This window comes from Gymnogyps californianus, chromosome 3 (genome assembly GCF_018139145.2).
Source record: "Gymnogyps californianus isolate 813 chromosome 3, ASM1813914v2, whole genome shotgun sequence".
Lineage (NCBI taxonomy): Eukaryota > Metazoa > Chordata > Aves > Accipitriformes > Cathartidae > Gymnogyps > Gymnogyps californianus.
The window spans coordinates 94,383,864-94,408,317 of NC_059473.1; the positions used below are offsets into that span (position 1 = coordinate 94,383,864).

General features: G+C 39.1%; 1 protein-coding gene across 1 annotated transcript in view; it reads right to left on the bottom strand.

Annotated features, from left to right (window-relative positions):
- The window catches only part of RIMS1 (regulating synaptic membrane exocytosis 1), a 354,423-nt gene that overhangs the window by 165,415 nt on the left and 164,554 nt on the right, over positions 1-24,454 (bottom strand). The window contains exons 11-12 of the mRNA XM_050894077.1: positions 23,908-24,251; positions 20,071-20,942 (exon numbers count right to left, since the gene is read on the bottom strand). Coding sequence (XP_050750034.1) covers positions 20,071-20,942; positions 23,908-24,251 — 1,216 coding nt within the window. The remainder of the gene's footprint in view (positions 1-20,070; positions 20,943-23,907; positions 24,252-24,454) is intronic.

A 24,454-nucleotide genomic window follows, 5' to 3' on the forward strand; every position in this document is an offset into this window, starting at 1 on the left:
ATTTTTGTTTAAAAACTCATGCCACATAGCATCACTAATGTCAAATTATATTTGACACATGAGCTTTCAAAGTATAAACATAACTGAAACACAGACTTACAAGCAAAATGGTTCCTTATTCCCTGCTTAGGCTGAATATTTGCTACAATTAATACTTTAAATTCAGAGGACATAACGTCTCCACTCAAACTGTACACTTAAAGAAATCTGTTTATAAAAAGATACATTTTTTAAAAATATAAAATATAAAAATATATTTAAAACCTCAGCACTGTATAGCCACTTGTTTACCTGTCCCTGAATGCAACGTATGGAGTAGAAACTGAAGAAACCCAGCAAACATAGCAGCATCAGCAAGAGAATGGTTAAAAAAGCACAACTGGAATCTAGTAGGTTGCTGAATTCCAGCCTGCAACTGTAGCAAAACTGTAATGCAAGCAAAAATCCACTTCAGTGTGAAGGAGACAATACAAAAGAAGTCCCTAAGGTCCTTGCGTCCTGATTCTAAGCCAAATTATTCTGCAGCATCAAACATTCAACACCGGTGACACCAAACAGGGCTACGAAAGCTCTTGTCATCAAAACAAATCTCTGCAGTGTAGTGCAAGCATCGATTACTGCATTAGTTCATACACGCTTGCTGCAATGACAAAGAGTTTCAGTCTCTAGAAGGAGTTAATGATTTTAGGAATCCAAAATTAACAATCTTCAGGAAACAAGATGGGGAAAAAAAGCTCCTTCCTTTCCGGATAGAAAAGGAACGAAGTTTCTTAGTGCTTTAAAGCCAACAGTAGACACAAGCTCAGGTACCTAAGTAATCAATACTACTACTGCAGTTATTATTTATATTCAGCAGTGGTGCACTGAACAAGTTCTAATGAACTGCATAAATGAAGCAGTCGTGTAAAGCAAATATGGCTGTTTTAAGTTATGTAAAACTTCCCAAACTGTAGATTTACTTCTAGCACACTGAAAACACAGTGCACCTTGAAAAAATTTACCATTTTTTACAAAGTAATGGGATGATTTAATACTTTTCTTACATAATAGATGTGTGTATGGAAATGTAATTTTATAGAAGAAAAATATATTCTAAATAAAAAACTGGAAATAACATTTTGTACTCCAAATTACACATTCAAGATAAAAGAGAAAAGCAGAACCTGTATACCAGCATATTTGGGAAAGCCAGATGATTAGAATTACAGCTAATAAAATTTGCTAAAGAATTTAATCTCATTTAATCCTATCCAAACCATACAACAATAAAACTATTTCTTTGGCAGAGACAGTCTTCCTCTGTAAAAATGTATGTTTCTCTGCAGCATATCTAGATACTGCAGGACTTCAGAAATACAAAAAACCTGCCTGTTCAGAAACAACAATGTGAGAAAACAAAGCAAACAGAGAAACTTGTAAGATATAAAAAACAAATAATTAAGCTAATGAAAGCTTACAGTTCTTTCATCTTTAATAATATATAGACCTATTAGTAATAATGAAAATACACTTTTAATCAAGCTGTTTCCCTGTAATTCTGGATCACATGATCAAAACCAAGGTACTGAATGCTGCCCTTCACACACTATCTATCTCACCTGTTAGTCAACAGCAAAAGCCATGGCTGACATCCCTGGCCACTGCTGACTTTCAGTGTCCCCAGTAGCACAGTATTAGCAGAAAGACAACACAACTGTCTACATCTGCTTTTTTCACTGACATGTGACCAGCAGGTTGAGGGCACTCATTCTCTCCCTCTACTCCGCTCTCATGAGACCCCACCTGGATTACTGCGTCCAGCTCTGGGGCCCCCAGCCTAAGAAAGACATGGACCTGTTGGAGCGAGTCCAGAGGAGGGCCATGAAGATGATCAGAGGGCTGGAGCACCTCTCCTATGAAGACAGGCTGAGAGAGTTGAGGTTGTTCAGCCTGCAGAAGAGAAGGCTCCGGGAAGACCTTATGGCAGCCTTCCAGTCCCTAAAGGGGGCCTACAAGAAAGCTGGAGAGGGACTTTTTACAAGGGCATGTAGTGATAGGACAAGGGGTAATGGCTTTAAACTAAAAGAGGGTAGATTTAGATTAGATGTAAGGAAGCAATTCTTCACCGTGAGGGTGGTGAGGCACTGGAACAGGTTGCCCAGAGATGTTGTGGATGCCCCCTCCCTGGAAGTGTTCACGGCCAGATTGGATGGGGCTTTGAGCAACCTGGTCTAGCTGAAGGTGTCCCTGCCCATGGGAGAGGGGCTGGAACTAGATGATCTTTAAGGTCCCCTCCAACCCAAACCATTCTACTACTCTATGATATGTCCTTGTTAGGAGAAGATTCTTTGGAGGAGGACAATGTCCAGGCTTCATATACTCCAAGAAACAGTGACCATCTGGACATCTACGGATCAGGGAACATACACCCAGCTTCCTCCTAAAGCTGGAGAACATTTCTTGCTAAAGGGACAAATGACAGACTATGCCAAGTGCCCGGTGCTTCCACAGCGCATCCACTCTCCCACTGACGCTTCTGCACTACTCCTTGGAGGACCTCCTCCTGTTCTGCCAGGGCTGGTGTCGTGGGCTTTGCTTCACTTTCAGAACATCTCTCACATGGATCCTGAACGCTCACCTCACCTTGTAGCACATACTAAACAAGGCAGGAGATTTTGCCACAACCCAACTCAACAGATGAAAAATATTTACTCGCTACAACCTCAGAACTTTTAAAGGAAACTGCACTATAGGGGGCTTGTTTTCTGACTTCTTTAAAATGTTCCTGTCATTCCCATGGCATGCATGTGTTTGTGAAAAAACTAATAAACTGTTCTCCCAAACGTATTTAGAAAGGTTGTTTGTGCCCCAAGGTGTTGTTGAAGCTCTCGCTGTCTCCCATTCCCCTATGTGCCAGATATGTGCAACCTCTCTCTGCTCATCCATCCCCACATCAGGCAGTCCTCAACACCAATATTACTCACTGCTCTCCCTAGCCATGAGATCTGCCAAAGCCCTTCCTAAGTAGCCCTGTCTAACAGCTTTAGCTTTAGATGGTAGAGGTGTCTGCAAGTATTTGCTGAAAAGTAAGGGAAGAGAGGAGCAACAGAAGAGTGTTCTGAGGTCAGAAAGGACATTTTGCAGAAAAGGACAGTGTCATCAACTCCAGTGTGCACTGCACATCCCTAAGGGTGGTCTTCCTTCCTCCCAGGCCCAGTCAAATAAAGCCTTTCTGGCTGCCCCAAAGGCCCATCTGACAGTTTGAGAATCAAACACTGATAGTTGGTTTGTTTACTTTTACATCCATTAATAGTAGCAAGGCAGTAGGAAACTAACTGAAAATCTGGTTACCATTCCGTTGTCCTAGTAAAAATACATAACTATGTTATAGCACACTTTCAACCTTTGCTTTGGATAACATTGCCTATGCAATCTCAGGATGTTTTTACCCTTGCAAATTGTTTCACTGCCACTATCCTCTGAGGCACACTACACTGTGCATCTGATACTTAGATTTTGACCATCATATTTTAGCTCCTTCATAATCTTCCTGCTAATAATTGTTCTAGATCTTAATCCATGTATGGTACTCCTGCATTTATAAAACTTTCTAAGATCATTAGAAAAGGATGAGATTGAACAATCTCACACAGATATCCAACCCTACCAGTTGTCAAGTTTTAAGAGGTCAAATTCCAAGCATTAAACGTACTATTGAGTTTTATGCCTGGCTTTCCTCTAAACCAAAAGTTTTACAACACTTTTTTTGAAAGAAGAAAGCCAGAGAACGATCCCAAGCTTAATTCAGTAGCACAGAAAGAGCAATTCAAGGAAAAAAACCTATGTTTTAAGTTGGAACTGAATTTAGGAAATGAGAGAAACAACAGAAAAGATCCATGTTATGGTCTCCAGACCTCAAAGCCAAGTTACAATGGAGAAGAGATTCTAATACAATTGCAAGAGTGTTAGATACAATATCAGGTATTGTATGTGACATTTTGTACTGTAGCCCTGTCTGATCCACTTCAAAAGGTCCTGGCTATTGTGGGAGATTCACAGTGACTGGACAAGGCAAATGCCACACCTCTTTTCAAGGAGGGCAAGAAAAAGGACCTGTGAAACTACAGACTGGGAAGGCTAACCTGAGTCTCTGGGAAGGTTATGGAGCAAATCCTTCTGGAAGGCAGTCCTGAGCACATGAAGGCCAAGAAGGTGACTGGGAACCATCAGCATAGCTTTACCAAAGGCAAATCATGCCTGATCAATATGATTTCTGGATCTGCAGACAAGAGGAGAGCAGCAGATGTTGTTTAACATAACTGTAGCAAGGCCTTCAACCAAGTCTCTCACAATATCCTTGTAGCCGAATCAGAGAGATACGGATTGACTGGTGAACTACAAGGTAGGTGGAAAACTGACATAACCACTTGACTCAAGGGATGGTCAAAGGACTGAAGTTCAACTGGTGGTGAAATGTTAGATGTGTAAAAAAAGTATCAGAAGAAAGATTTATGGGGAGGAATCAAGGCTTTCCTTTGCTCAGCTAGCAGCACTCCAGACCACAAAATGCTCTCCTGGGATCACAGAAAACTTGGATGTAGCCTTTAGCTATGCATCCAGAATTAAATTCAGTAGAGAAAATACACTTGCTTCTGACAGGCTTAAGTGCAGAGTTTGGCTGACACTGGGCTAATTAAAACAATTCTGTTCTCTGTGCACTCATGCAACATAAGTGCGTATTCTCTTCAGTAAAGTATTGCCCAGAGATGAGGACTGAGTATTTTTCAGATTCTTTGGCAAAACAGTTAAAACTTTGCAAAGACAATTGTTGACCATTTACAAGAGAAAGACTTCTATATATAAATATACAAATACATATATCTACACATACAGAAGTGGTTTTCTTTTCAACAGATTGACATAGCTCAGCCTGTCCTTTCTCATAACTCCTGAGAAAAATCAGAGGTTAAGAACTGAGATGACTGTGGTTAAAAAGACACATAGCTCCTAAAAGGAATGTCTGCCCTCAAACACTCATCAAACTTGTTAGAGCTCATCAATGTTCCTTTCCATTCAGGCATGAGCATATTCTGTTTATATTCTTGGCCAGCTGGCAAAAAACAAAAGCACGAAAGCAGAAATGATGTAGTCACATCAACAGAGGGACATGCAGGAGCTAATAAGTTTGGCCTTTTATTTAGCTTGAGCTAAATCAATGTCATGCTGTCATTACTCCACAGCTTTTAGTCCAAACCTTGATCCGAGCCAATCAATTCAAAGTGGAAGTGAAGTAACTTGGCATCTGTCTGAAAAACACAATGTAAACACACACATCAGGAGCAGGCTATGGTGTGCCTCCCACTGGCATCCCAGACAAGTGGCTTTACCATGTTGTCCCTAAAGGTCCTTTAGGGGAGTTTTACAGAACACCACCTGCCATTTTGCAGCAGACTGGAAGACTGCTGGAATACAGAAGAGCATTGCTGCACGACCAAATGATAGGAACCCCTTCGAGCACACAGGTATGCAAGAGCCAGTAAAGAAACACCCCGCTATCTATTGCTGCTGTATCCATTGTTTCCAAGTTCCACAGCCAACTGTTTAGTACCGTGCTGCCACCAATATTCTGTTTCCCCATCCTCCACCCCTGCTTGACTTGATTGTTCTTGACTCATCTGAGGAAGATGATAGTAACAGTGAAATTGGAAAGAGACAAGAAAAATGCTCAAACTAGAAAACCTACATTGGGCCTTCAAGCCCATAGATGTAGTGGCTGAGACCTTTGCTATCCAACCTTCATGATCCAGTAATTTTGCAATGTGTTTATCTTAGTTACTTCATCTATTAAAAAAGCCAGCATCTCTTCAGGTTGATCTTTTTGATAATTGGCCTTGACTGAGGAGGATCTACAGACATCAAGACAGGGAACATCAGTGCTGCACTGTCAGATTTACAGATGACTTCTGGACTTCCTCTGACATCACAGGATGATGAATTGACCTCTGTGTGAAGAGAGATTTTGTGGAGTATTTGTCTTTGTGACAAGGGCAGTACTTAACTATAAAAGATCTGCTGGATAGCCTTTTTTAGAGCCAAAGGTGGTCTTAACCAAACCCTCATTCAAACAATTTGCTCAACCATTCAATTGCTAACCAAAGCCAGATGCTTTCAGTGAAATGGTGACTAATATGCAGACACTGACTTTTCAGTTTACTGACCCATAGTATCAAAATATTCTTTTTGTTCCCAACTTTAACTATTATTTCTAGTTGTTGTGTTACTGTCTCCACAGAGACAGATATCTCCCAACTCTCATGCCCTACAGCATGGTGGATGTGGAAGACGCATATTCAAAGTCTCTTCCCTGCCTGATGCAGGGTAAGCTGGGATGAAGCGGTGGTATGACAGCACTACTTTTGACAGCTATGCTCAGGTACAGGCTTGAGCTCACAGAACTAAATTGCTCAAACCAATTCAATGTTACTACCTGTAGGAAGAGACCACAGGCATCCAACCTGCGCCTGAATTTTCCTGCCAAAAAAGAAGCCAAGCAAAAAGTATCATCTTCAAACCTGGGCTACAGCAAAAATAGGAGATTCAACCTATAGTGACAATGTCATTACAGCTTCTTATTTAATTCAGCCACACCACCTTACCAAAATTCCTTAAAACAATTTTTTTTTTCCTTCTAAAACTCCCCCCCCCCCCCCCATTACAAAGCATAACAAAACAAAAGACAATGCATGTCCTGAACCGATTCCTGTACAGGCTGCGACTGAAAGGTTATACAGCCAAGGGTGATAGACCTCTACGTGTCACTAGTTCATTCTATTTCTCTATTTCAGGATACCTTTGACAACTTAATTCACTTTCCCTCCTTTTCTTTTCCCTACCGCCTAAGTCTGCGCAGACATGGTTTAATTTCCAGTTCCTCCTACAAGTCAGATTTCTCCCAGATCCTTTAATTCTAAAAATTACAGATTTAAACCTAGAAATTATAGCAGCAGTACCATACATACTGACCATTTCAAAAGGTCAACCTCTATTAAATAGCATTTTCTATTACTTAAAAATGTTATATACCATCCAAACAAACAAACAAAAAAAACAACACATATCTAAATGCAGGGTTTAATGGTGACCATGTTGTTTGTTTAAGCGTTGCCAGAAAATTCGTTCCTAATCCTTATAATAATTTTCTAGGTCAAAGCACGATTAGGTCCACAATAGCACAGATAACTGATGTCTGACAATACGCCTTAAGTTAATAACATTATTTGTTGTCATAGTTTTTTTTTTTAAAGGAAAAGGATGCTGATAGATTAAAATTTTAAAGGCAACATTTGAAGAGAAGTCAAAATGTAAATGGTTCATTTGTTTGTTTAAAAAAAAAAAAAATCTGCTCACTGGCAAAAATTAATGTCTTCCTAAGTGTCTTCTTTCAGTGGCTTGTAGGAATAGCCATTCCCTAAGACTTCCTTGGCAGTGAGATTTAAAACTTGGTAACAGGAACAGATTAATCAACTTTTTGCTCTGAAATCAGTTATACAACTTTCCTGTAGAAAAGAGCCTGCAGCAGAACAACTAGATTTATCCCTAAGCTTTCAGTTCAATTCCCATTCCCAGGGGGCTGTTTTGGGCTCCCACAGACAGTCTCTGCTTAAAACCGATTGACAACTACTTGCAAATTCGTAACACCAGCCCCAAGGGAGATAACTGAACCTACCTGGGTACGCTGACAAGGTTCAGTCTGTTTTGCGAATCTATATCTATTTAAATTTGTATTTGTGAGTTGCTTTCACGAGGTTCAGTTTTATCTGTAAGTGCAAGTCACTTTTACACTATATTTTAAGTAAAATCTGAGCCTGTGTAGAATATCAAATTACCTGGCATCCCATGTGTTTTGATGTAAACTTAGACCAATTTGCTGTGGTAGAGCTCCGGAGCACAACAGGGAAGAACTCGCATTATACCTGAGTGACCCAGGACTTCGGGGAGTTGAAAAAAACTGGCTGTTCACTAGCCCTCAGCTCATGGCACTGATCAGTATTCACTGCCTGAGCAGAGGTTTTTGCTCATTTCACAATTCAGGTGAGAACTGTATGAATAAACTGCACACGAGTTAAAGCGAGTCAGCTGGGGAGTGCTGCTTTGCACAGCATGAGGTCCCTGCTCTGCAAAGCTCTCTGTCACTCCTACCCAAAACTCACAGGAGCCTGGTGCCAGGATTTGCAATTCCCACCTGAGATGTGGGAGCAGGGCTGAGGCACTCCAAGGACTGTATCCAGCTGCTTCAGAATGGCATTTCTTCTCTTGTGACACCTGCTGATAATCTTTAATGCAGAAGAGTCTGACTTTCAAATACTTTACAAAGGCAAAGAATAAAACAAAAATCTGCAGAATTTTATATTCACACATAGGTCTATTCACCAGCTCTAATACCACTCTGGGATGGTGCCCTACAAGTACACATCACGATACCTGAAGTATTTAAATGCAACAGATGTACTGGAATGCACACATGCCTTCTAATAGTGCACACGCATTCTAATTCATATAAACATCTATGTATATATTCACAAGCATGTATGCCCCCCCAAAATCTCATCTTACTAATGTTATGAAACTACAACAAAACAAATAATATGAAAGCATTCGCATACACTATTGTATCTTTTCTTTCTGCTCCTGAACCTACTTTACTGCAGCATTCCTGAAGCAGATAACACAGTGTACTCTCATTAAACAGGTGTTTCTTACGCATTAGGTCACAGAAAAAATTAGCTTGGAAGCAAATGTGCTTTGGGTAAGTAGGAAGAAAATACGTGACTTCACCAGAAGTATCAGCAAGATTACTTAAGCACAAAAGTACAGAGTTATCTGTAAATGTGTATCTCTAAGCTTCCCAAAATTTTTGAAAATCTGGCTCATGATCCTCAAAAAAGAGTATCTTTTTCTTCCGACATGGTTTTTTTTTTTCTAAGGATAGGACTCAACTCATTTAAAGAATAACTGCTTCTGTAGAGCTATACTTGTCAGTGTAATTTCCATATCCAGAATACATTTCATACACCGTCTCCAACACTGATCCTACAGGACAATGTAAATCTGCCTACAGAAAAATGCACATGGAGATAAGATTTGAAAAAGGTTTTTAAATTACCAGTTCGAGTAGGAAGGTGTGCCTGCATTTCTAGACTCTCTCTTTGCTAAAAGAGAAATTCTCTTGCATAAACAGAATGTGATAGATCAAAGTTAGACTTGACTGCTCCATCTAGTGGCTCATTAAGCACAATTTTAATGGTTAAGAACATGTGGACTAATGGGTTAAAAAGAGCCCCGTGTGGTGCTTGCTTCTTCTCTGAGCAACACAGCAAAATAAATTCTTAGCACCTAGCTCTTTTAATAGCAAAACATAAAAATAATCTCCAAAAATGAAATAAAACTTCATGAAAGTTTAATATAGCTAGGTCCATAAAAGTAGGTAAATATTTTTACATTTTTAATTGTTAGCTTATTTATTCTATTTAGTCAATAAACTTTAATAAGAATGGTAAAGTTTTAGAAATTGTTCATTTGAATTTACAGTTGACGTTACATTTATATTTGAGTTTACATTTCCAGCGAAAAGATACCTTACATTTTCAGTAAAAGAACCAAATTAATAAAAAGCTAACCATTAAAACATATACACTGACTCTTACCTAGCATAAGAGTCAATTTCAAAGCTCAGGTCTTTCAAAGCTCAGAGAAAGCCAGTCCTACTCTGTGAAGGAGAACTCCTACTCCGTGAAGGACAACTAAACAAATCTAGAGAAACACTGATTTTTAGAGGGAAAAAGAAGTGTGTGCCCTCAAATCTGCCTAAGGCTATTCCATGGCAATTGTAAAAAATACCGAGAACTTAGATACTTTAGAAAACTGGTATAACAACATGACCAAGTTGCTTTCAATAGAACATTTTTCCAACAATCATTTTGAGAATAACTAATTAGAATTGAAGCTTATATTACAGAGGAAAGAATTACCAAACTGAAGACTAAGTTTCAAAAACTGGAACTTTAAATTCTAGAAATTAACGTATACAATTAAATCATAAAATATATGTGAGTTAAAATCACGATAAATGTGTGACGTGCTTCATTTCTCCTTGCTACATGTCTGAAAACATTTTGTCTTAAATTACACATATGACCAAAAGCCAAGGAATATAACTATTTTACTTATTCCTCTACCACACATAGCTCCCACAACTAATACCATAGATATATTAAGTTAGGACCCTATGTGCAATCAAAACCTCTATGTAATGAAAGTTAAACATATGCTTAAATTCTTTACAGACCTGCATTTAGAATTTCAAAATAATCCCATGCTAGCTGTGGCCCAAGTGAAGCGTACAACACACATTAAATTAAACACCCTTTTCAGTCTAATGTTCCACTACCAGCCCACCTTCTCTTCAAAGGCATTATTTGGATTTGGGAAGCTTAGATGAGCCACGCTGCCCCTGCACATTTCTCAACTTGCGCAATGGACCAAGTTAAACTTGGTACAATTTGCATATACGGTACAGCAAAGCCACAGGTCACAAAGTAAAGAATGCTGATATTTGCTTTTCTAAAATAGAAAAGGTCGTGTTTACAGACAGAAAGCAAGTGTGAAAAGAAAATATTCCAAATAAAATGTATTATGAGAAGTTGCTTCATAGCTGGAAAGAAAATGTAATAAAATATTTAATACTGAAGGTCTAAAAAAAAAAAAAAATATTGCTGTAAGTATGGATTTACTGCATAGCATCACAGCATTTCCGAGACTTACGCTCTCTTACAAAATACCTCTAAGGTTGAAAGTGTTTAACAATTAGAAAGCTTTTCATATACTATTTTTGCAGTCAGTCAAGGGAATGAGCTTAGGGACTCATGCACGAGAGAGGGATTTTTAAGAAGCTAAACATGTACAAATGCAGAGATTTCAAGTGTTGGCACACCCCAAAAAGTAACTAATTCAACTCTCTTTCTTAACTTTTAGAGCAGTTGAGTGTTTGCAGAGGGAGGCAGTGAACTTCTTAACAGGCTAGTAGCACGTACGTCCTAGCTGTCTACTACGTGCATTAGCCAACAAATAATCACTGTTGTCTTACATTTTGCATATCCTGCTTGCAGACTTTCTATTCTCACAGTGAACTTATGCAGAAAAGACAAAAACAACTATCAAACTGAAAATAAAACTGTAAAACTCTGCCCTGTCCTTACGTGTCTTCAAGCTGAGGGGCAAGCCAAAACAAAACCCCTGTCTCCCTTTGAACTAAAACCTTAGAAGAGTCCTCTACTTGGACCAGAAGCGCAACATGAGCATCAGTTATCAGAATGATTACATTAAGGTCTTAAAAACTGGGGGGGATGGGGGATAACTAACGAAAAATTAATAGAGCAGCAAGGTCCCATGCACACAACCATCAAGCTGTCATATCCTTTAGTGGTGGCTCCATCAGTCAAAACAACCAACCCCAAAAAATTAAAAAAACACCATTAAAAAAAAAAACCAAACAAAACAACCAAACAACTGATAAAACCCCAACCCAAAGGCTGAAAAAGGCTGTAAGGCCTGGAAATCTGGGGGGGGGGGGGGGGGGGGGGGGGGGGGGGGGGGGGGGGGGGGGGGGGGGGCAGCGTTATATGAAAGAAATAGCTCCACAATGTCTTTATAAGTGGTAGCAGTATACATACATGAATCACTTCTTTGTTACCTGATAGGAAAAGCAAGCAGGCAAACAAAAGGGTAATTTAGCTGATTAACAGCAAATTAATAGGTAGTGAGAACAGGAATCTAGGCTCATTTGAATCCCTCATGGTAGGCAACCCACAGTTAGCCACAAGAGAAGGCAAGCGTGCCAGAGGACACTTGACAGTAATCTGGAATTCTGCTGGATGCTGATAAATGGAAGAAAAAGGCACCTAATAATAATATGTTCTTGCATTAAATAAGCATACTATTTTATTATCATCAAGGCAAGTTGGAGTCTCAGTCATGGACTGAAATCTCACCAAATTAGGCACTGTACAAACACAAAAAGAAACCCCAGACTCTACTGAACTTGCAATTTAAATGCAAAGCAAGAACACAGGCAGACAAACAAATAAAAAACACTGACTACATTTATACCAGTGTAATAGACAGTGCCAAATGGATGGCCTTTCTTGCTCTGTCGTTAGAGTAACCCCCGGAACAGTTGTGCCCTGGGTCAGTTAGCACTCTCCTGTTTATTTCTAGGCAGGAGACAGGCCAAGAATAAATCCTACTAGACAGCTTCCATGCAGTCTTTCTCTTGAGGAATGCAAGAGCTTCATCATAAGGAAATGCGCCGTGTTTCATTACTTGGACAAAGATGTCAAAGAAGGGCTCTTTAATCTATCAGTACAGTAAATATAGCCAATGAGACCCTATGAGATGTGCACATTTGAAAACATAACTCTTGTGCTTGGCATCACGGGTGAAATGGAGACAAGAATCAGCTTCAGTGATTCCAGAGTGTAGGCAGGGAGTCCCTGATTTTGAAGTTCGTATGTTGTACAGAAGGAGAAAGAAGGAAGGAAGAAAGTGTTAAGCAATGCAAAAACACATGAGCAAAGATGGGAAAACAGTTTTCAGAGGGTCATTCAGAATGGACAGGAACAGGATGAAAGCATGCATATTTAGTCAAAGGAAACACAGACATTTCATAATCATTAACCTTCTTTCTGATACAATCAAGTTTTTCCTAGAGGCCATTTATCAGCACACTGATTTTAGAAAGCTCAAATAGGCCAGTCTATCTACTCAAAGTTGTGCGGAAAGAAACTGGAATGGTTCCTGTGTATTACAGTAATTAAGTGCATTATTATAAGCAAAAAAAGATATCAAAGGTATCAGAGAAATATTAACAAAATACTAACCAATAACACTCAGTACCATATGGTATAACCCCTATGTTTGGACTCAATAGGATGATCAGAATGAATACACTGAATCCCTGTAACTAAGAAAAGGAAACAGAATGAACTTTTTGAGAAAATAACAGAATCATATGCTTGTTTGTTCCTAGTTAACTCTAGAATTAACTAAAATTAACTCTAAAATTAATAAAAGTGTATGTATTATTCTATAATAAGCCAATAATTAATTTATCTTCTTCTTTCACAGGCTTTGATTTTTCACCCAAAGGGAGGCAACTTCCCCACACAGGTGGAAAAAAGCAAAGGTTTGGATTTCAGTCCCAAGACCTAAACTCATCCTTCAATATGCTGCACAGACCATCCACAGGTATGCAGCTTTACCAAACACAGTTTGGTTCATCCTTCACAGTTCACCTTTTCCTCTAAGCTCTCAGATCAAAAGAATAACAGTAAATCCTGAGTAGCAGTTCACATAACTTCTATGGTATACGAAAATATATGCATATACAAAATACTCCATAGTAGGATAGACTGAGAGAAAGGATCACGCTCTGGCTGTAATGCCATGCCATGTTTCAGGCTACCTGAGTTTTAACTCCAGTTCACTCCATGACCTGCAGCTCCCACTGCTCTTCTCGCACCTGCTACCTCCAATGGTTTCTGTATGAAAAAAACCTGACTGCTGAACGTTCTTGAGAATTGGTCTTTCATGGAGAAATCTAGGTAAGTCCTGGGTTTCTCTACAGGTCCACTCTCACAGCTCCTGAAATTAAAGCTACCCTGCTTGTCAGGTGTTAAGTCTATTTGAACATACGATCCTAATTCCTCCATGCTTTAGTATCCCCCTTTTTGTAATGACAATACTCATCTCACTACTGGACAAATTACTATTAGGACAAATTCATTGCTATTTTATGAATTAGATGTGCAGGAGAAAGGTAAGCGACAAAGAACAAACAATTAATAAAATAATGAACATGTGAAAAATCAAACAAGACAGAGCACGTTAATAGCAACAAAACATAATGCCTTGCCAACTGCCAGAGATGTAAGAAAGAACTCAAGATTTAACAGTTTGTGACATCTTTTTCTTCCATGTCTCTTGATAAGTCAAAATGTACATTTTTTTTTCCTTTTCAAAAACCAGATTGTTATTACATAAATTTGGACTGGAAATGGCTAGCAAATATCATTACTTAAAGGGTGACAAAAAAGGATAAGCTACAGTCAGGAGTACTGTGGATGTAGCCGCAGATTTCCCCACCTTGGCCCAGAGCCTGCCACAGGAGCAACAGTAGTATTTCTAATATAGAGCAATTTCAGTGCAGGCTATGAAGAAATCAATTTTTATTTCCAGGAATCCTCTGTTTCAACTGAGTAAGAAATTATGATTACAATTATCCTTAACTTTGCTTATCTGTCCTCAGAGTTGACATGGTTTCTGGCACCGAGCTTCAACCTCCCTAGCAGAAACTTAATCCTCCAGGGTAAGAGAGAAGCACTCAATCTCTTTCCCCCTCCAGCTTCTTTCCCATTTAAAGCCCAGTCCTTCCTCCCTGCCTTTTTTTTTTTTTTTCCCTTTTTTTCTTTCTTTCTTTTCTAGATTATTCAACCCCAATCCATCCCACCTTTCCTTACATATCATGTTTTATAGACCTCAGTCAATCTCGCCGCTCTTCTGCAAACTCCCTCCAGCACATTCACAACCTTCTTAAGGTAAACTAGAGAAAGGGCTTTATTAGGATTTTAAAGGAGAATTCAGCCACATATCTTCTGTGACATCCCCATTTATATGGTTACGTGTCTCAGTGAAGTGTTGGATTTCTTGGCACCAGTATGACTTTTGTCCCACTCATGCTCAGCTTATTTCATTTGCATATGCATGTATGCACTTTCCATAATTCCATATACACAAAACAGATTTCTTACTGCCCAACGCTAATTTAACAAGCACTTATTTACAACTCCATAAGCACTGTAAATAATTTCATCTACTCAAAAGCACTGAATATTGATAGCATTGAATAATGTTAGCACTGACCAAAATTCAGAAGCTAGAGTCATTTTAGATTATATTTTCATTAAAATCTGAAGCAGATGTAGATCTAAATTATTGCACAAGGACTAGAAGATAAATTGGAACTAATTTCTAAGAACTAACAATCTTCCTAGCAAAGGTATTTTATTTTACACTAAGTTAAAGCTCAGTCACATTTTTAAACAAATTCAGCTTTTTTTAAAACTCCATGCCCAACTCTCCATGTGAACAGATGTTAAAATATGCTAGCAGATGTTACAGCACAACTTGACTTGCCTACACTTCATATTTAAAATACCTCAGTGAAAAAGCTTAACTAAAAACATTTAAAACCAGCCTCCTTTTCTCTATAGCCTTTTCCTGATGTTTTCTTGTGGTCCATTTATACACCCTACTGCACACGTGTGGTTTCGCTCTTAGCCCCCAAGCTACCTTCCTTGCCAACAATGCTACAGCACTGGGATAAATCACTGGGGCAGGGATTTAATTTATGCTTTCCTTCCCCCAGGAGCACCCCCAAGCACGAGCACCCAAAGCGGCACTCGAAACACCAGAGGAGGACAGAGGAAGGGGTCAGATCCTCTCCTCCTGGAGTCAAGCCATCACCAACACATTCATCTGCAATCCACAGCATCCCTTTCTTCTTCTGACCTCCAGGTCCTCTTCTCCTGGTCACAACCCCCCTGCCTCACACCTGCATGTACACCAAGATCCCAGCAAGATCCTTGCCCCTAACCTTTCTAACCAGAAGGGTAATGTCGTATGAATGAAATGAAATTGGGTCGCTCTGTTCCTCCTAGTACTGTAAGAAAGGCATTATGAATGAAACAATCACATCTTCACTGAAAGAAACCGGAATGCCATCTGAGAAGGTTTTTTTCAAACAAGGCTCCAACTCTATCATGCTCTCCTCACTCCCAATTAAATCCATTAGCAAGTATACAAAGTGAGGTTTACTTAGCTTTTTACCATTTTGCTGACAATATGCGAATATTAGGCATATTTTCAAGCCTAAACAGTGTGAACAAGATACACAGATTTAGGCAAATATGAACAATCAGTATGCAAAACGTAAAGCCATTAGCACATCTATTTACATAAAAGTACATGAGCAGCTTTCAGTACCTCCTCACATTGTTTTAATTTCCAACACTATTTTATCTTCCAGTTTCAAAGACTGCATGACAGAAGTCTAGAATCTCTCTTGTATCTATCACGGGATAAAAGAAATTACATACAACCTTGTCTGGACACAAATCTACTAGTTCTACACAAAGTCTTGGTTTTAAACTTTAAAGAAAATATTTTTTCTCAAACTTACTCCAAATCTAATTTGCATTCTTCATTGGATTGCAGTAGGCAGAAGCTGTTCTCAGTTTTAAAATGAGGTCTGGATTTCATTTGTGATAGTCTGGTTTATGTTATTCTAGCAAGTCTTTGAAGCGAGTATGAATGCAATTTATGCCTTCTAAGAGGACTCCTTTTGCCTTGCCAGGACAGTGTTGTCACTGGAAACTCAGTCCACCTAATGTTCAACTATTATGGATTTCAGAATAAGGAGTCCTGCAGCCTGTATTAATAATAGGATGAAAAAGATTATCAGCAATCAGTAATAGTGTCATGTAAAGGGTGTCGATTTTTTTAAAAAAGAAATTTGAGCTGATCTTTTTGGACACCGCTAAACAGTTCTTTCTCCAGATTTACTCCAACATGGAAACAACTTGACATAAATCTTTGGGTCCTCCGACAAAGAGGGAAAATCCCAGTGGACTGCAAAAGACATTTCTTTTTTGGAAAGAAAGTATCTCCAGTACTTGTGAATTATTTTGTTAATAATTTTGAAGAAATACATATTAAATGGTTACAGTAAATAGAAGGGGATGTAGTAGCTAAATTAGCTTGCTTTGTATTTAAGAATATCACTTTTAGAAGGTTTTTTGTGCTCAGAAGACAGGGTAATGCAATCCTAAACAATGTTTCTAGGAAATGCAAATGTTAAAAAGTAACTTTTGCACAGTATCTACTTTATATGTAATTTTTGGCTATTGATTTTCAATACAGTCTTACCCACTCTACCTGTAACTTACATTTCTATGGGGCATCATTTTCTTTTAAACATCTCTGTAAGCTGTTTTCCATAGAAAACTTCTCTTTTAGTTGTTCAATATAGTACATCTTTATTACTCAGTTGCTGATTGGTTTATACTGGCACTCACCAAATGTGAACTTTAAGATCTTTGTTTTTCTTGGTAAGGCTGTTCAAAGTTAAAAATTTTATTTGCAATAATTCTATCTTTCTAGCTCCATTTATATTACTTTGGCACCAGATTTCTGACTGAGCTGATATTTAGATAAGAGAGGATGGATTCCAGACCCTCCTGGGCTTATAAACTGAAGTGCTACAACTAGGGACCTGTGCAGTATCTCTCCCAAATTACAAGCAAAGCACTGAAGGAATGGTGGGTGAAATTCTGTAACAATGCTGCTAAATCGCAAAGAATGGGATTCTGACCTCGGTTAAAATAGGGGCAATTTTTTAATTATTTGTATCAATTTTTTAACACTACATCCTTTTACTGTGGCATTTTTTCTTTTAAAATATTGAAGGATTTCTGAAAGATTTTCTTAGGTAATAAAATTTCCTGCCTTTCCGTCTGTTCTTATGAAATACTGCAGATTTTTTCAAGTACTGATGAAAATTTAATTCTAAAAAATAACTGGATACTTCACTACCAAAAATGCTTCTGCTTTCTCATTTGTATTCACATTTTCTAGTACTTTTTCTGTACTATACCCCCAGTTTCAAAGGTTTTCCACTTCTTTTCCCATGACAAAAGTTGAAAAAGTCATATCAAGATCATGCAAAAAAACATTAACAGCTACATCTCACAGCTATTTAATAAATATATTTCTGTAATTAATGTATTGCATACCCCCCCCATATATATAAACGTATATACACTTATGTATATATATTCTGATTAATAACATGATGACAAGTAGAGACAAGGTCTCAAGGAATGCTCAACAATGTTAACCAAGTATTGAGTTGGCAGTGGTCACACAGGTCCCTAACATACTCCTATTTATAATTTTTATTCAAATGCAGTGAGGTAGCAAGGCCTCCACTGTCTAAAGGGGGAGCCTAAATATCTGTCTTGGAGGTAATCAAGAACTTGATTCAGTTATCGAGAACATAAGCATTTAGCAACGTTTGAAATCCTCTGGAATTCGTAACACTGAAGGAAAAAAGTCCAACCCTTAACGGTTTAACAATACAATGGGAAATTGGTCAAAAGCTGAGATCAGTGTCATAAGCCTGAAAGCAACCATCGAAAGGTTTTACTTACAAAGGACCATTATAGAGCAAACTACATCAACATATTGATACCAGTATCAATGACTTTCAGCCTGGACTTGACTTTCACATCAATGACCTTCCAGTTTATAACAATGCCCCTCACTGAATATGGGAAATCCTTTCTACTTCATAAGCAACCTCAAATTGAAGAGCACAGATGAAAGCAAAAAACAAAGATGGAAAAGAAATGCTATATTACAGACCGCTACTACCAACAGAAGCAGTCAGGGAAAATTACACAAATCCACAAGTCAGCATAAAACATTGCCACAAAATAAGGGAAAGAGATGTGTTCTATTAGAAAGACAGAATAGTTGAGACTGGAAGGGACCTCTGTAGGTCGTAGTTCAAACCCCCTTCCTCAAAAGGAGGGTCAGCTACAGCAGATTGCTCAGGGCCTTCTCCATTTGGGTTTTGAGCATCTCCAAGGATGGAGATTGTACAACGTCTCTGTGCGATATGTTCCAGTGCTTGGCAACCCCCACAGCCAAACAAGTGAGGGTTTTTTATGTCTAAGTGGAATCTGGATTAAGATTTCAGGGCCATGATCATCGTCCCTCCTTAAAAATGAGCAGAAAAGCAAGCTTCCATGTTTTGAATGGAAACGCTCATGCTTAGAAAGTTAAAACAAGCAGCTATTCAGATGGGATAGGAGAGAAATGTTGCCTCTTTTCATATGTATACCTGGAGCTTTAGGGGATGTCGGGAGACCATAACATAGACAAAGACAGACAAACAGGTTAGCATATACGAATCAAAGACATGTCAGGAAACAGTGCCAGGAACTAAAAGGCAATGCAGACAAGCCGTTGGCATTTTGAGTGTGAACACCAGCAGAAAACTTTCAAGTTACAAACACAGATAATTAAACTAAAGAGCTGAAAGCTACTTTCAAAGACACAAAAAGCCTTCATCTCACTGTAGTGTCACTTAAAGACAAATTAGGGTTATAGGACAGTTAGTAGGTTCTACCACAGTCTTTTCTGACAATGCTTATTTTATCTGTTCACCATTCATGAATTTGATTAACTTCTTCAGCCAGAAGAAAGGCTTTGTTTAAAAGCACACAGTATACTACACTTACTCCTTACTGCTGAGTGTTACCATCAACAGATGAAGACAAACTGAAATAACAGATTTTAAACATACTTGTAAGCTTGGGAGCAAATTCATGCAGGCAAGTTAGGCAATTCTCATTTCTTTCCTATGTAACACTCCCCTTGCCCCATATCGTGTCCTTGTTAACAATGAACTCTGGCAGATCCTTGATATTTTATTAAATGTAGTAAAATTTTGCACATCTTAAGACTGAGGTATCAGTAAGATTATGATGCTTTATAATGGTCTTCTCAGATTGTTACAGAACTCACTTTCCATTTCAATTCATTCACAGAAAATTATTCTGCATACAGAAAAAAGGATGAAGCAATGTCCAAAGGAGTACAGATATCATCGAGAGAATAAACTAGAACCCTTAAATTCTGCCAGTTCTAGGTGAAAGAGGGGAGAGAATGAGAAAGAAACTCATCAGCCGATGCTACCTGTAACCACCTCATCTAAGAATGCAAAAGGAAACATTGCAAACCAAATGTAAACAGGTATAAGACACTTCTCAGTTGGGGAAAAAAAAAGAAAGGTAAGGGGAAAAACAAAGGTGTATGTTTAAAATAAAGAGGCAAAAGAGAGAGAAAAATACAGATTTTTTTTTTTTGTCCCCAAAACATGGCCATGTGCATAATATACATAAAGGTCCTTACCTTTTTCACTGACACTTTCACTTTCTATCTCCACATCTTCACAGCTAGTATATTCTGGTGTTGATGCCCCTTCTTCCTCTGAGCTACTAACTGACATCTGCCTTTTCTTTCCGCCTCTTTTTGCTCTATGAGGCTTTGGAGGGGATGGCCGCACAGATTCCGACTGGTCAGAGCTAAGGGAATCATTCCTTAGCATGGTCTCCATTTTTTCCCGCTTTGCTTTTCGCATGAGAATAGCAGAGCTAGGATCAAGGCGGCTCTGTTTTTTAAAGGAATCGTGGTTCTTGTATTCTACGTGTTCTATAGGAACTGGACTATGCCTGGGAGTTGGTGGGCTATGATTAGTTAATTGTTTAGAAACAGAAATTCTTACATCACCTGTTCTGTCTATAGAGTACGACCTCTGAGTTTCCACAAGAGATTTTCTGTCCTGAGTTCCCTGTAATTGTGAGCGTTTTCCTAATTTATTCTCAGGTACCTCCGCCTCCTCCATTTCTGTATGTGGCAAAGCTACATCACTGTGTCTTCTCTCATGTCGTGCTTTAGAAACTTTCGCATGCATGCGCATCTGCTGTTCCTCAGGATGCGGTTTTACAGGGTATCTTGCCAGATTGGGGTCACTCCTGTAACGAGTATGATATTCATCTTCCTTCCTTTGTTTTTCATCATCAGGCACTTTGCCTTCCTCAAGTTTCTCCGGCAAGTCTGGGTAGTCCTGCGACTTGCCTTTCTCCAGCCTTCTACCTTCATGCCGTTCCTTACGGTCCCTGTCATCTGCTGGTCCTTCTTTTTGAAGTGAGGATTTTGGCACACGCTTACGCTCACTCTTTAAACCTTTGCCATTCTGGTCTGAAACCAATATTGTCTTCTTCCTATAATGAAAAGGAGTACAATAATTTGACGAATTGAATGCAAAATAAAAATACTTGTGTACGCTGTTACGGTAAGTAGATTATAAACCAGGATAAGCTATGGCAAAACATATAGAAAGGTACTGGATCCATTAACATAAATCTATTAATCCTTCCAGCAGTACTTTTATTTTCTAATAGCAAACAACTGCCCAAGTCCACAAAAACATAAATTACGGATGGTCCAACTAATGAGTGTGCTGGTTTTGGTTGAAGTAGAGTTAGTTCTCTTCATAGTAGCTAGTATGGGGCTATGTTTTGGGTTTGTGCTGGAAACAGGGTTGATAAGACAGGGGTGTTTCCGTTTCTGCTGAGCAGTGCTTGCACAGAGTCAAGGCCTTTTCTGCTTCTCACACCACCCCACCAGCGAGTAGGCTGGGGGTGCACAAGAAGCTGGGAGGGGGCACAGTCGGGACAGCTGACCCCAGCTGACCAAAGGGATATTCCACACCACATGCTCAGCATATAAAGCTGAGGGAAGAAGAAGGAAGGGGGGATGTTTAGAGTGACAGCATTTGTCTTCCCAAGGAACCGTTGTGCATGATGGAGCCCTGCTTTCCTGGAGATGGCTGAACACCTGCCTGCTGATGGGAAGCAGGAATGAATTCCTTGTTTTGCTTTGCTTGCATGCACAGCTTTTGTTTTACCTATGCAGCCTCCAAGGAGGCCCTCAAAAATTGCCGATGCAATTGCTGACCTATTAAACTGTCTTTATCTCAGCCCACGAGCTTTCTCATTTTTACTTTTCCCATTCTGTCCCTCATCCCACTGGGGGGGAGCGAGCGAGCGGCTGTGTGGTGCTTGGTTGCTGGCTGGGGTTAAACCACGACAATCAGTAAAATCACAAAGAATATTAACATGGATAAATACAGATAAAAAGAATTTACCCATGTAAGTAGGAAGACTCAAAGTCATCTTTGTAGTAACTGCATCAAGCACTATGACAGAGTATTGGAGTATGTTCTCCATTTTTCTGGCAGCAGTCATGAGAGTTACACACTAACCACACAATTCACTTCAAGCACCCTGACAGTATAGATATAAACACCACCAAATGGAGTATCTCCCACAATACCATTACAGAAAGAAGTAATATGGATATTAAAAAAAGCAAAAGATAATATATCCAGAAACAATATTATTTGACCTAGTTTTCTTTATCTTATTAAAACTCTAAAAAGAAGTGCCCATTTCATAAGCATATAAAGAAAAGCAAATTGACTCCTTGAGATAAATTAATGGCATTCCTTTCTCTGGTAATAAAAAAGGATGAAAAATGTAATTCATTTCTCTATACAGCCAAAGTAAAAAACAATTAATAATGAAGCTGCACGAAAATTATGCTCTCTCCTTTCATTTTCTGCTTTGGGAGAATAAGCAAGCCGAAGAATCATAAAATCCCCTTATACCGGATTTGTTTTTTTGTCACCCTTTTGTTTACCAGTTCACATAGGAATCCATTGATTTTGAAGAAGGCTAAACACAGCTATACACTGTATTTGAGATGAACCTGCACCAGGACAAAGTCACTACGACTTTGTTTTGTGGCACTGAATCTTCCCTTCCACAACTGATATGTCTTCGGATTACATATCACAGATTTTGACAGATGCATCCAACAGGACAGGCAAAGTTGGATATGATCCAAGTTAAGCTCCTGTCTCCTTTTTCTCCGTCTCCTGTTCCACCTGAGTTTTTGGCAATAAATGGAACCTGACCTTATCATAGATGCTCTCCATTCAGAACCCTTGGACTTCATTTGAAAGTCTCAATGACAAGCAGAGAACATTACTATTGTATAATTAATATAACCATCTCACTTTTGGACAGCAAAGCAGAAATAGAAAGCATTTTGCTGCCCTAAAAGCGTCCTTTCAGCAGAGTGACGACTGCTCCGGGGATGTTCCCAGTGTTGGGGGGAAAAAAGTCAACAGAATTAGGGGAGGGCACCATGTGTTCATTTACATCATACATATACATAACACTAACCTGAGTTTTGGTACAGTTAAACCCAGACAGACCTCACCCACACAGTAAGTTACTAGCCACTGTTCATTTTCCATTTTCAACTTCAATAACTATGGGGGAAAAAAAAAAAATCATCAACCATTCTGGCCAAGGGAGAATCTTCTACGGCAGACTCTTGTTTTGTTGCCACAAGCTCCCTCCTCAACTGCTCTGCCATCTGCCAGGCAGCAGCCAAAAGAACAGCAACTGCTTCATCACATTAGCCTCTCTTGATTTGCTACTCCTCAACCCGTTCATCACAGTGAATGCAGCTCAGGAATTTACTTATTTACTCACTTAAAATATAATAGTTTGCTTCTGGTTGGCTTTATTCTTGCATACAACTTGCTCTGAATTCAAGATGGTACTACTGCTGTTCTTCATGAATGTTTACTTTGCAGGTGTAAATGAGCTCTTTTAATAGTTCCTGTTTTATTATTAAAAAAAAATACAATCATTGATAAAAAGATAGCACATAAGGATATCTGACAGAACTCCACAGGGTGGGTTTTTTGTTTGTTTGGGATTTTTTGGGGGGGAGGAGTGTTGGTTTTTTTCAATTCTAGTACATTATCTCATCAAGTTAAAGGCTTGTTCTTTGTTTAACAGCTTTAAAATACCTGCCAAATTTAAAATTTAAAAGTAACCTACAATTCTTTATTAAAAATGTATACCAAAATGCATTGAAGTACATGGAAATAACCCTAATACATTTTTTTTTCTTCTTCTTCATTTCTGTTGCACAGATCAAATCAAACAATGTATTTGCTAGTGAACATTTATCCTTCCCCGGTGAGTAATTCAACTCTTTTTTTTTAACATGCTTCTAGACACACACAAGGCCCAGCTGACAGCCTTGTCTAATATTACTGAACTACCATTTATAATTGTGAGGCTCTATCAAGACAGAAAGCATTACCTCTCTCTCGGAGGTTCACTTCTAGACCTTGACGAAACTTGCTTTTGGTCCAGGCCCATAGCTGGCTGCGATACTTCTGCTCCTTTCCTACGATCAGACTGCACACTGGAAGAAGGGATTTCCTGTGATGAGGCAGTTGCTGTACTTAAGGGAGTCTGTGACCTCGATCGCTCCTGAAGTCTTGCTTTCTTTTCTCTCAGTGCATCTGAGCTTCCACCAGTCGCTGTATCACTCAGTGCTCCGTCCTGGCTGGGTGAGGGCTGTGGTCCACTTCCAAAAAACCACGCTCCAGATTTCGTTAGGATTTCTTGTTGCTTTCGACATAAATTGCATACCCACATAACCTAGTTGAAGACAACAAGAAGAGTCAGTGCAGCTAGCCCTCAGACCCTGAAATGCATGCTCACTATCACAGAGCAGGTACGATCTCTCGCTCTCCTCTGAACTGGTGAGGTTGGTGCTCATGACAGGACCCAGAACATGCTTCTCCAAGCACCGGCTGCACTGGCTAGAGCCAAGCATCCTACAAGCACATGCTATGCAAGCT